The sequence below is a fragment of the Clarias gariepinus genome, chromosome 24, assembly GCF_024256425.1.
Source record: "Clarias gariepinus isolate MV-2021 ecotype Netherlands chromosome 24, CGAR_prim_01v2, whole genome shotgun sequence".
Lineage (NCBI taxonomy): Eukaryota > Metazoa > Chordata > Actinopteri > Siluriformes > Clariidae > Clarias > Clarias gariepinus.
In genome coordinates, this window is record NC_071123.1 from 18,750,757 (window position 1) to 18,763,876 (window position 13,120).

The window sequence follows — 13,120 nt, forward strand, 5'->3', positions numbered from 1 at the left end:
GGAAACACAGACATGAGGGCTCCCTGAGATGTAAAGCAAACAATCACCTCACCGTCAGCAAACCTGAGTGATCAATGAGAGTGAGGAAGACAGCATCCAAACATACCAGTTCACCATAATACTCTACGTCCATGAGTCCCCCAGATCTGCTCCTTTACCTAAGGCAAATCTATTTATAAAAATGCTTGGCTAAATAAATAGGTTTTTAGCCTGGACTTAAACACTGAGACTGTGTCTGAGTCCCGAATACTATTTGGAAGACTATTCCATAATATTGGGGCTTTGTAAAAAAAAGCTCTGCCCCCAGCTGTATTTTTCATAATACGCGGTACTGACAAGCAGCCTGCATCCTTTGATCGAGGTAGGCGTGGCGGTTCGTAAGACACTAGCAATTCGCATTTAATGCTTTATATGTCAAGAGTAGTATTTTAAAATCAATGCAAAATTTCACAGGGAGCCAATGCAGTGAAGATAAGATAGGGGTGATGTGCTCATATCTTCTGGTTCTAGTGAGGACTCTCGCTGCTGCATTCTGGACTAGCTGAAGCTTATTTATGCATCTAGCTGAACAACCAGACAGTAAGGCATTACAATAGTCCAACCTAAAGGTGATAAAAGCATGAACTAGTTTTTCTGCATCGTTTAGCGACAATAAATTTCTTATCTTGGCAATATTTCGGAGGTGAAAGAATGCTATCCTGGTAATATTATCTACATGAGCTTCAAATGAAAGGCTGGAATCAATAATCACACCAAGGTCTTTCACTGTTGTACTTGATGGAACAGAAAGGCCATCTAAAGTTATGGTGTGATCTAAAATTTTACTTTTAGCTGTATGCGGTCCTATGACTAGGACCTCTGTCTTATCCAGAATAGCGTGAACAATGGTGTCAAAAGCTGCACTGAGGTCGAGTAATACAAGCATAGTTACACAGCCCTGATCAGGGGCCAATAGGATGTCATTTACTACTTTAACGAGTGCTGTATTTGTGCTGTGATGAGGCCTAAATCCTGACTGATACAGTTTATGTATGCCATTTCTATGTAGATATGAGCATAGCTGCTCCGCTACTATCTTTTCCACAATCTTAGAGATAAAGGGGAGGTTTGATATTGGCCTGTAATTGGAAAGCTGACAGGGGTCAAGGTCAGGTTTCTTAATTATTGGTTTGATAACTGCTAATTTAAAATATTTTGGAACATAACCAATGCTGAGTGAAGAATTAATTATTCTTAACAGGGGTTCTGCTATTGCTGGTACTATCTGTTTAAGAAAATGTTTCGGTACAGGATCTAATATAAAGGTTGATGAATTTGAAGAAGAGATGAGTGAAATTAGTTCATTCTCTTCAAGGGGAGTAAAGTATTCTAGGTTCTGAACTGACATGGCTAGATTAACATCTGCATCAATTACATTGTTCAGTTTCAAAACCTCAATTTTATGCCCAATATTTACAATTTTATTATTAAAAAAGTTCATGAAGTCCTCACTATTGCATGATGATGTTGTGGAGATTTCTGCAGTGGTCTTATTTCTGGTTAATTTGGCTACAGTATTAAATAAAAATCTAGGATGTCTCTGGAAATGAGTACATTCTTAAACATTTCTTCTAGTAGAACAAAGATATGGCTAATCGTCGTTGAATGCTCACGAAAGAGGTTTCGCCTTTTTCTCAAAAGCCAAAACTATGAATTTTCAAAGATGGTCTCCACCGGCTCATCCATTGTTTGGAGAAGTGTCTCATTTTAGGTGGAGAAAGACTAAGCTCATGACCAACATTCTTTTTCATTACATACTTTTTTTCTTAGCAATAATCATAGTTACCTCTCAAAACCTCTAAATATACACCTGTATGTGGAATTGTCTAATAAAATAATTGCAATAGAAAAAAATTCATTAATAAACTGTCTGTACCATTTCTATTCAATAATTATTCAAATTCAATTCGAAACAAGTAAACCAAAACCTGGGAAGCATAAATTAGCGAAAGAATAAAAACTAAATGACCCACGTGAAATTCATGTAAACTTCTATTGTTTCATCTAAACAGTCATATCTATTTCCTCCCCACAGATACTTTTTCATGGGTAAGTAAATAATTTTACAATTTCCTCTTCCTGATAGTTGAAGTTGATGATCACATCACTTGTACAGCAGGACAATGTGACATTACGTTCTGTTTAATGCAGTTTTCTTACTAATCAAACTCAGCATCTATTCCTCAGTAATCCTGACTGTACAACAGAAATAAAAATTCTCAATGCAATGAGTAGAATATAACAAATTAAATGTTCACTAAACACTTTTGCAACATCTACATGCATTATCTGATTTATTAAAACACAATTACAGTAGATACACCTGATCATCACACTGATCATAGGAAAACCAGACATGGCCTTTTTTTTGCACACTTCACTCATTCTTTGGGATATTTTTTTTTTTTTTATAAAAAAGTACGAAAAAAAGGAAAAAAAATCAGATTCAAAGTCAGGTAAATAAATACATACAAAGTTTAACAAAGTTGGACAAGATGAAATTGTAGAGATGTTTTCATCTCTCTCTCTCTCTCTCTCTCTCTCTCTCTCTTATATGATGAGTTGTTTATCAGGAAGGTGCAATTTATTTTTTTTGGGGGGGGGAGTTTTGTCAAATTACAAATCACAAATCCAACCATTTAGTAGCAGCTCCTTCAGGTAAACTAGGAAACATGGTGTACTGTATTAGCATCTGAAGCCAGTCAAAGATCCACTCTTTCAAATATACCAGATCCATGAAGAACTTATAGACATCTAACAGGCAGCTATGATATTTCTAGCTAATTAAGATAAAGTTGTAGACACATCATGATTATTAAGAGATGCATTTGATCAGTGTTAATGTTGTCCATTTAAGTCCTTGGTGTTTTAAAATTATTTTCATTGTAAATTCTTATCTTCATCATTGCTGTGTTCTGTTTCTGTTTTAGCCATGGCAGAAAAAAATAGCACCTTCAGGGTCTGATCAGGTAAGATGTCATAAAGTGATAGGTGGGATTAGCTAGATGACTAGTTGAAAGGCTTAAATAGGCTATTTAATTGAAACGATTAATATAGCACTATTATACTAATTACACATTCTTTATTTTGATTTTGTATAAAAGCAGCTCAGTAATCTAGATAAAATCCCAGATTTATTTTAATACACTTGTTCTAATGTGTTATAGATAGACAGACAGACATAGTTTATACACAAGTTTTATACACAGGTGGCACCACAGACACGAGGTGAGGTCTTAGGAAAAAGGGTCATTTTATTTAGAAATGAAAGAGAGGGTTTGAAAGTAGGGAGGATGGAAAAAAAGGAAGAAAAATAGTGAAGGTGTGTGCATATGCAGGTCTGGAGGCAGTGCACAGCTGGCATGTGGGCACAAGACTGGTGAGTGATAGTGGCAGGCAGAGTGGCACATTACATTGCCCCGCTCGCATGCCGCTCCCCGCGTTTTTAGTACCTACCGCGCAACTCTCCTCAGTCGTACTCCAGGACACACAGAACTATCAGTGATAATTAATCCGCAGCCGTGCACGTTTCCAGGCCTCGCCCCTTCTCTCACCTAGAAGGAGAGGTCGCATACCTAGCGAGCCTATGGAGTAAATGAGGAGCGACCAGATTGAGGCACAGGTCCATCACTGGTGCATGCCGTGGCAATAGATAGATAGAGTAGTTTATTATCAAAGCAGTATATAATATACAACAAATTAACTATAAGGACACAGGACAAAGACATAATGGATTAATGTCATAATGTCCTATTTTAACCAGTTATAAACAACCCCGAACTCCTCCTTTCCTCTATTACACAGAGGGTTGATTTTTATTTTATGATCATTAAAAGATCACATTGTCACACAGTCTGTTATAGAATTTTGGAAAAATATTTAACTTGGGATCTTGTACAGTTTGACAGTCGAGAAGTGATATAAGTAATGATTAAGTGATAATAATAAGAAATAATCAAGAAGTGATAAAATCACATAGTGTGAGTATATACTGAGTTTACAGTAACTTATTTACAGTAACACATATCATCCAGCAGAACATCTGACTACACCACCTGTTGTCTTTTACCCCAGGATATATGATAGATCAATTTAACTGCAGGCATTTCACATCACAGGGAGGTACAGTAGTAAAGAAGAGAGACAGACAAGTTTTCGAGCTCAGGGTGTAAATTTATTAAAATATTCCACCATATTTACACTTACATAATCTGCTGCTAAAAACAATATTTATTGTGTTAATACACAGAGTTAAAACCCCATTATAGTGGAGAATTAATGTAATGAATACATGCAACATGTAACTTTTCACTTTTTTAAATGTAAAATGTGTCGCCAGAAATGGACTATTCACAGTGTATTGTTTATTCCCACAGACAAAATCTCCTTCACGAAAGAATGAAGAGAGAAGTGAGTATCAGACAATCAGATTTTCATGGATAAAAGACAAAAAACTAAGCATTTTATAAAGCATCTTAAAATAATTCTTGAGCAAAAGAAAATTGGGAGCTTGTGTGCTGGGGTATGAGCTACAGTATAGAAAGTATTTTGAACTAACATTGTTTGAATAGTTGGTTAAATAGATTAGACTGAGTTTACTTAAATGCTTCCACAGCCATTACAGGTCAATTTTGAAACATCTTGGTTGAGCTGTTTAATAATATAATATTTGATTAAAAAAAAAAAAAAAAGAAACTTAAATGAAGCCATTACGCTTCCAAACACCTATATGTGAAACATTAACTTTTGACATTGTATTGAAAAAGAGAATGTGGCTTCAGCAATGGGTTGTTCTGATTTATTTAGTTCTTACACTGATCATCAGTTTTCTGCATTATTGCAAGGACTCGTAAAATATGACATGAGTCATAACTTTTTGTGGAACATTTTAAATTTACTTTTAGTTCAAACAAGAAGCTCATTTGGTTTTTGGGAATCATGATCAAGTGTACTGTATATTATTAAAATGTAGGAATTAATAAAAACTGTAGTTAGTTTTAGATGTTAATCATCCACTGAACTATTAATAACTCACAAATGATAAGAAGTACAAGTTATCTGTAATAAATAATCCAAAATAATACATTGTTTTTGCTCCTTGTTCACAGATAAAACTTTTTTTGTTTTACTGACTGGAAATACACTAAAATCCCATGAGGACTTCATACATCGTCTTAAAAATCAAGTGTGTCTGCAGGAGGTGTCTACAGTACCGGAGTGTAATTTCATTCTGGTTTTCTGCCCTGTTATTTCACGAGCTGGGACTGACACTGAAACAGCACTAAGGAAGCTTAATTATGTATCAGGTATTCACAAAATATTTTTCAAATAATTCATTATATGCTGAGTTATTTTTGCATACAATTACTATTTATTTTTATTTTTTTCATACAGAGACCAAACCTGCAGTTCTGGTGGTGCTCCATCACACGTTTGATCCAGAGTGTGTTGTACCAGACAGCAGCAGAGCTGTACACAGAGAAAATACTGTTACAGTCGACTGTCTGTTTCATGAAGATAAAGGATTACTGCAGTGTCATAAGAATGATGAATCACTGTCCACAGTTTTAGACTATATAAACCCTCAAGTATGTTATGTTCATTTTTAATTCCAAGTTCCCAAATATTATGTTTTGTTTTAATTCATGCATAATGATGATTTTTGTTTGGACTGCTACCAAAAAAATTGATATACTATATGACCCCTGTTATTGTCCTGCAGGGCAAGAAAAAACAGCTTGAAGAGAAAGAGAGTGTTCCAACTCAGAGAGAAGCAGAGCTATTGGAGATAATCAAACAGCTTGAAGAGAAAAATAGTCTTTTAACTCAGAGAGAAACACAGCTAATGGAGATAATCAAACAGCTTGAATCCGAACAGGTAAAACAAGAATTTGCAATGAGAGGTTAAAATAGTTAGTTCATTCAGTGTTCCCAGTAATCTGTAAGGAAAAATAGCATGTTTAATTTTCCACCTCTGCTTGCATTTTCATAAATTCATGTTTGATTCATTATCATTTACATTTAATGTATGTGTCACTACAAGGGGGCCTTTAATGATTGTTTTTCCTTCTGAGGTTTAGTGAGAAATTACACACTTTTTTGTCTGAAAGAAACTTTCTTTATCTTTTATACCTTTTTTCTATAATTAGAAGTTATCAGCACAGTTGAAATATTGAAAGCCTGTCTATGAACAAGTAAAAAAATTCCCATATTTGCATATTTATAATAGCAAGCAAGTTCTTCCCATGAAATGTATAGTTAAGTATTTGTCCGTGGTCTGTAAAAACCTGTGAAGTAATATCCTCTACTAATTTTTATAGGGAATAGCACAAGGAGAAGGATGTGCACACACAGGTGAGTGTAAGAGATTCATGAAGGAATTAATGAATTAATTAAAAAATCAATCAATTAATGCATGTTACATCAATTTCGTTAAATATTTAGGTTGTCCCCGAATTCTCAATACATAGAGAAAATTAACACTTTTAGCAAACTATGCCTTTATTGACAAAACATCCTTCACCATCCTGTGCTATTTATTATAAACACACAGCGGTCTGTCCCTCTCATACTGATCTGGTGTTGTGAATGTAATTGCACTTTTTAGTCCTTCATTTCAAATGATATTTTGCTTTATCTTTTAGACATGGGGGACATGAAGGACACTCAACAGGACCAAAGTGTCCAAGTCAACAAGCCAGAAACTGTGAATCCTGGAACTGTAGAGAGGACGACTAATAAGGCAGAGGAAAATGAAAATGCTCAAGATAAGAGAGATCAACAACTGAACTTAAAATACCCAGACCTACAGAAAGCACAATCAGTTGTGCAGGAAACGGGGAAGAGACTTAAAGAAAGGCAGAAAGAAATGTATATGGAATTTAACCAGTTCATTCTTCACATTCAAAATTATGAAGAAATAAATAAGAATATTACTTCTGAGAAAGATGCGGAGTTAGTGAAAACAAATAAAAAACTAGAAGAACTAGAAGAAGACCTGGGAACAACACGTAGGGAGTTAAAACAAAAGCAGACACAGTTGACAGACAGAGAGACACAACTGGCAGACATGAGCAAAGAGCTAGAAACCAGTAAAAATACAATTATGGAAAGAGAAAAACAAATTCAGGATCAAAACAAACTGATTGAAGATCAAGAGTCAAATCTCGCACAGGTAACAACAGCATTGGACAAACAACATAAAGAATTAGAAGACAGTCGGCAATTTCTGAAGAGCAAAGAAACACAGCTGAAGAACACACTTCAAGAACTGGAAACCAGTAAAAATAAATCGATGACACTTGAACAGGAACTACAGAAGATGATAAATATAAAAGAGCAACAGGAAACTGAACTCAAAGAAAAAAACAAACAGCTTAACGAGAAAGACAAAAATCTGACAGAATTTACACAAAGACTTCAGATGAAGGACAAGACACTGGAAGAGAAGGACGCACTGCTCAGAGTGGTAAAAGAAGAACTGGGGATAACAAAATGGATGATTGAAGACCATCAGACAGAGATGAAAGAGAAAGTGAGACGACTAGAGAGTGTGGTGAAAGAACTAGAACAGAAACTGATAGGAAAAGACAAACAGCCACATAAGAAAGACAAACTTCTGAATGAAACTACACAAACACTGCAGAAGAAGGAAGAGACACTAGAACAGAAGGACTCACAGGTAAAATAAGTTAGAGGAAAATAAGCCAATAAAGAGACAATGAGACAATTAGACATCGACATGCAGTGTGTCTAATGATCTGTAAAAATAATATATAGCTTTTTCATACTTGCTTGTGTTTTTATACCTTCCAGATTGATTCGTATTGTTATGATTACGCACACTTAATGACATTTATTGTTATGATTACACATAACAATAAGAATCAATCAGGAATTTTGATTAGATGTTATTATAAGAGTGCTTATGTAAAGTTTGTTTTTTCAAAGGATTTGTACTAAATGTGTCTCTTTCTGTCTGAATGAAACTTACTTTATCCACTAACTGCTTTTATAAATAAATTTGCTGTATCAGCAGATGTGGAATACAGCACAATATAAGATAAAATATAATACATCTGACCATGCGGTTTAATCAGAGGGGTCTAAAGGTAGTTAGACAAATCACAAAATCTCTGTTTTTGTAGATCTGTAAGAGCAAACAAGTTCTGCCCAGTATAATGTATATTTAATTATTTTCCACTGGCATATACAGACTACTACATCAATGTCCTGTATTATTTTTTTACAGAAGAAAGCAGAAGATGAAGGAGGTGCAGACATGGGTGAGTGTGAGAGATTACTTAAACAAATTAATAAATTTGTCTGTCAATGTGCATGACATAAATTTGTGTGTTTTTTTTATTGTTTTTTTTCACTAGGGATTGTCACATGCCACACACAAATAGAGAATAAATCACAGAATCAAGACCAGCAGGCAGGGGAGATTAAAAGACAGCCAGAGAATGCAAATGAAGTGGAAAACAATGAAAATCCCACTCAAGAGACAGGTGCATTACATAAAGATGGAATTACGGAATTACAGAAGATAGCTAAAGACACACAGGATGAAAAAAGAGCTCCACATGCGACAAATAAACAACCAGCACTAAATGATACACAGGAGCCACCAATACAAGTAAAGGAACCAGAGAAAATTAATGAGAAGGAGTGTAACAAGTCAAGTGAGAAAAATGAGCATCAAAAAGATGAAGACACACAGCAGAAAAAGAAAGACTCAGATGGAAATCAATTATTAGAGAATAATACAAATAGTGGTTGTGAGGAAAAAACATTGTTAATAGAAACAAATAAAAGACAGAACAATAGTACAGAAAGTGAGAGAGTACACAAGAGTGATCTATCTAAGAGTCAGACACCGCATGAGGATAAAGACTATACAGAACATCTTCAGATAGCTAAAGAGCAGGACACACACCCAAATGAGGTAAAAGATGAATCAGACAAACAAACTATGGAAGAATAGGACACAAAATTGAAAGAGAAAAAGTGCACGCTGAAGTTGAAATTCAATAAAGTCAATTTAGAACCACAGAAACAGGAGCAAGGGGAAACAGAGCCTGAATTATTAGGTGATCATTCTGACGGAGAAACAGACAGATCTGGCAATGAAACAGCATGAGAAAGCAGCTGAGATCCTGAATGTAACTGGAAAAATCATACAGCAGATTCTTTCATTCATTTAATCAATCAATCAATCAATCAATCAATCAATTAATCAATCTGATGTATGTTTAGATATAGTGTGTTAATGCATATTTAGGATAGAATTATAACTGTTTTCAGGCTTGCATGCATTTATACTACACTGCAGTGTGATTAATTGTTGTTATTATTAAGCATGAGGATGTGTGATTACTCTTGTTCCTACACTGAATTTATTGTATCTGTATCTATATTTATTATCAGTATATCTATAAGTTTAAAGTCTGGTAATACATCTCTCTTTAGTCTCATGTAAAGACTAAAAACAGAAATTGGAAAATTGTTTGGATGTGGAGGGTAATTTAACGAAAAAAATATATAATATAAGGGATTATTTAGATTTTTTTTTCCATATTTAAACTATTTGTCTTAATTACTGGATCATGTTTTTGTTGCCTCAACTGATTAAAATAAATGAGACCAAAAAATGTTTGTCAATAGTTTAATTAGCAAATAATAAAATACATCAATCTACCTGTAAAGGACGACAGAAAGACCAAACCGTGTGTCTTGTTTATTATTAGCTTTCTTTCAGTATCATTTAACTGCTCCAACACACAGTACTCAGAGTTAATGACACACAATCACATTTGGGGCCAAAAAACAGCTGTTTGTGCCTGAATATTTATCTGTGACCAGGTAAAAATAATAAACCTGAACTATAACCTGAATATATTCCTGAGGCCTGAGGGAGCTCCAAGTTCCACAGTTTAATTCTAAACTATACTGTCTGCCAGTAACATGAAACAGATTATTTGAATGCTTGTAATATTACATACTGTAATGTTAAAATAAAATAAAGCTAATGTGTAAAAACATTAATGCAACACTTAATTAGATATCGCAGTGTCCTTGTCTTAGTCATGTTACAGTAGCTCATGTCAGAAAAGTTTACAGATAACATATCAAATGCATAGGAAGTAACTAGTGTTTTTTGTTTTGAACAGTTACTTACCAACATGTTTAATATTTTATGTTATTTATCATACTGTATAATGGTGTTATATAATAGAGATTTAAGAACATAAATAGGGCATACGAGATAGGGTTATATTCTGAATTTTTATCAGGGCCGAAACTGCAGATTCTTTTCTGGAAGGAGGTAAATTGCAGGTTAATTTATTTTATTATTACTTTACAGCAGTAATTCTGTTATTGTGCGCTCACGCGAGTGTCATTAGTGATGTTCCTTGTAAATTTTTCTAATAAAACACTCTTTCAGTTAATGTGGTGAGTGTGAAACTCAAATAAGAGAGGAGGAAGGGTTATTGTGCAAGATAAGATGAGGGAGAGGGGAGGGTCTGATTCCTCCTCTCCTCTTACTTTAGCTTTACACACATACACAGACATTATTAATACAATATTTTGTATTAATTATTTTTATTTATTTATTTTTTGGACTGTGGAAAAAATAATTAGAGTTTTCATTATTTCTTATGGGGAAATTTGCTTTGATTTATGAGTGTTTTGAAATATGAGCCCGCTTCCGGAACAAATTATTTTTTTAATTTTAGGTTCCACTGTATTTAAAATTGCAGTGTTTTTTTTGTTTTGTTTTGTTTTTTGGCTGCAGTAATGGCTGTAAGAGTCGTCGGTTTAATGTAGATATCCGCTGGCCAGATATGTTTTTATACATATATAATAATGCATGTGTGTGTGTGTGTGTGTGTGTGTGTGTGTGCAGGGCAGTGGGATTAGTTTGAAAAAAACTTTGCCATAAATAGAGCTAACTTTTGTGCAAATATCTTTTAAAGTAATCAGTTGGTTAAACAAGTCCAGTTACTATCTGTCAGTCAAGTATTTGTTTGAATTAGTGATCGTGCTGTACCCATAGTGATGCCTGCTTTTAAAGGAGATTTACATTTGAATTTGAAAAGTGATGATAAATGTGATTCCAACTAAATGTAAATACTTTCCTACCAGACACTACTGATACATTTTAAATGCTTGTTCTGTTGTGTTTGAATACTTCAGATATAATAAGTTCAAAGAAAAACAAAGAGTAGGATTAGGGTTAGGGTTAGGCTATGCTGGTTCTTTGCCCTTGTCTTGTCTTTAGGCGTGCTTTATCTTTGAAGGCCCTAATACCATACTAGGTGCTACCTAATGATCGGATGGTGTGTGCAGGTATCTGGGGGCTTTAAATAAAACAAAAAGGTGCAGCGTGTTTGCGCTGATTGCATTTTATATATATATATATATATATATTTCTACATTGTCAAATTAGAATCAGAATGAAAGTGAAAGATGCATGCACTTTTGAAAAGATTGATGGACAAACATGCTGTAAGTATACCAAATACTTAAATGGAGACTGAAGTGATGCAATAGTTCAATTCAATTCAATTCAATTCAATTTTATTTATATAGCGCTTTTAACGATTTACATCATCACAAAGCAGCTTTACACAATCAAAAGAACTAAGTTTGTATGAAATGTGAATGTGTATGAATCAAAATGATATGATTGTCCCTGATGAGCAAGCCTAGGACGACGGCGACAGTGGCAAGGAAAAACTCCCTGAGATGGTAATAGGAAGAAACCTTGAGAGGAACCAGACTCAACAGGGAACCCATCCTCATCTGGGTGAAAACAGATAGCAGGGATTGATGTGCATAATAATATGCGAGACTGAAAGTTCAATATAAGAGGAGATGTGTAAGATTAAAGTCCAGTTTGTTCCTGGAGGCTCAGGTAGACTGTGAAAAATTTCAGTCCTGAACTATTGAGCGACTGAAGTCACAGGTCCTCAGAGAACAGCTGTCTGCATCAGTCGAGGACAGGACCACCTTCATGGAAAAGTGGAACCAACCCCAGTCACCACACGCATTCCAGGCAGACCACACGGGGGCATCCATGTGATAAGATCTCCAACCAGAAGCAGGACACCAGGATGAGTTAGAGAGGTCCAGCGGGCAGAGGGGGTCTGGATCACTGGAAGCTCAGGAGCGACATGTATAGCTCGACAGAGAGATAGGTAGAGGAAAAAGGAGAGAGGGAAAGAGAGAGAGAGAAGAGAGCAAAAAAGGAGAGAGCAAAGAGATGGAGAAATAACAGTTAGGTATGGTCACAGTCGAACAATGTAAAAAGTGAATGTATATTTAGTGCAGAGTGCAAGCAGAGACTCCGGCAGGACTAACTATGACAGCATAACTAAAAAGGGAGAGCCAGAAGGAAACACAAACATGAGGGCTTCCAGAGATGTAAGGCAACCAATCACCTCACCGTCAACAAATCTGAGTGATCAATGAGAGTGGGGAAGACAGCATCCAAACATACCAGTTCACCTAATACTCTACGTCCATGAGTCCCCCAGATCTGTTCCTTTACCTAAGGCTAATCTATTTATAAAAATGCTTGGCTAAATAAATAGGTTTTTAGCCTGGACTTAAACACTGAGACTGTGTCTGAGTCCCGAACACTATTTGGAAGACTATTCCATAACTTTGGGGCTTTGTAAGAAAAAGCTCTGCCTCCTGCTGTAGTTTTAATAATACGCGGTACTGACAAGCAGCCTGCATCCTTTGATCGAAGTAGGCGTGGCGGATTGTAAGACACTAGCAGTTCACTCAGATACTGCGGCGCGAGACCATTTAATGCTTTATACGTCAAGAGTAGTATTTTAAAATCGATGCGAAATTTCACAGGAAGCCAATGCAATGTAGATAAGATAGGGGTTATGTGCTCATATCTTCTGGTTCGAGTGAGGACTCTCGCTGCTGCATTCTGGACTAATTGAAGCTTGTTTAAGCACCTAGTTGAACAACCAGACAGTAAGGCGTTACAATAATCCAACCTAGACAGGATAAAAGCATGAACTAGTTTTTCTGCATCGTTTAGTGACAATATATTTCT

The 13,120-nt window shown here is 35.3% G+C and overlaps 1 protein-coding gene and 1 long non-coding RNA gene across 2 annotated transcripts; both read left to right on the forward strand.

The window, feature by feature from the left end:
* The first annotated feature begins 2,968 nt into the window (after positions 1-2,968).
* On the forward strand, positions 2,969-5,243 carry LOC128512125 (uncharacterized). The gene is made up of 3 exons (XR_008356252.1): positions 2,969-3,008; positions 4,416-4,449; positions 5,148-5,243. It is a non-coding gene; the product is annotated as an uncharacterized LOC128512125 (long non-coding RNA).
* A 93-nt stretch (positions 5,244-5,336) lies between these two features.
* Positions 5,337-9,990, forward strand: LOC128512602 (putative autophagy-related protein 11). The gene is made up of 7 exons (XM_053485956.1): positions 5,337-5,345; positions 5,436-5,627; positions 5,762-5,917; positions 6,360-6,393; positions 6,684-7,720; positions 8,291-8,324; positions 8,421-9,990. Exons 1-7 carry the CDS (start codon positions 5,337-5,339, stop codon positions 9,023-9,025), a joined length of 2,067 nt encoding a protein of 688 aa, XP_053341931.1. The 3' UTR covers positions 9,026-9,990.
* Positions 9,991-13,120: the final 3,130 nt, after the last annotated feature.

What these genes read in the sequence shown, in the direction of transcription:
- LOC128512602 (XM_053485956.1), top strand. An exon ending in AGAAGGATGTGCACACACAG is followed by an intron (nt 6,394 to 6,683) that starts GTGAGTGTAAGA and finishes TTTATCTTTTAG; the next exon opens with ACATGGGGGACATGAAGGAC. An exon ending in TAGAACAGAAGGACTCACAG is followed by an intron (nt 7,721 to 8,290) that starts GTAAAATAAGTT and finishes ATTTTTTTACAG; the next exon opens with AAGAAAGCAGAAGATGAAGG.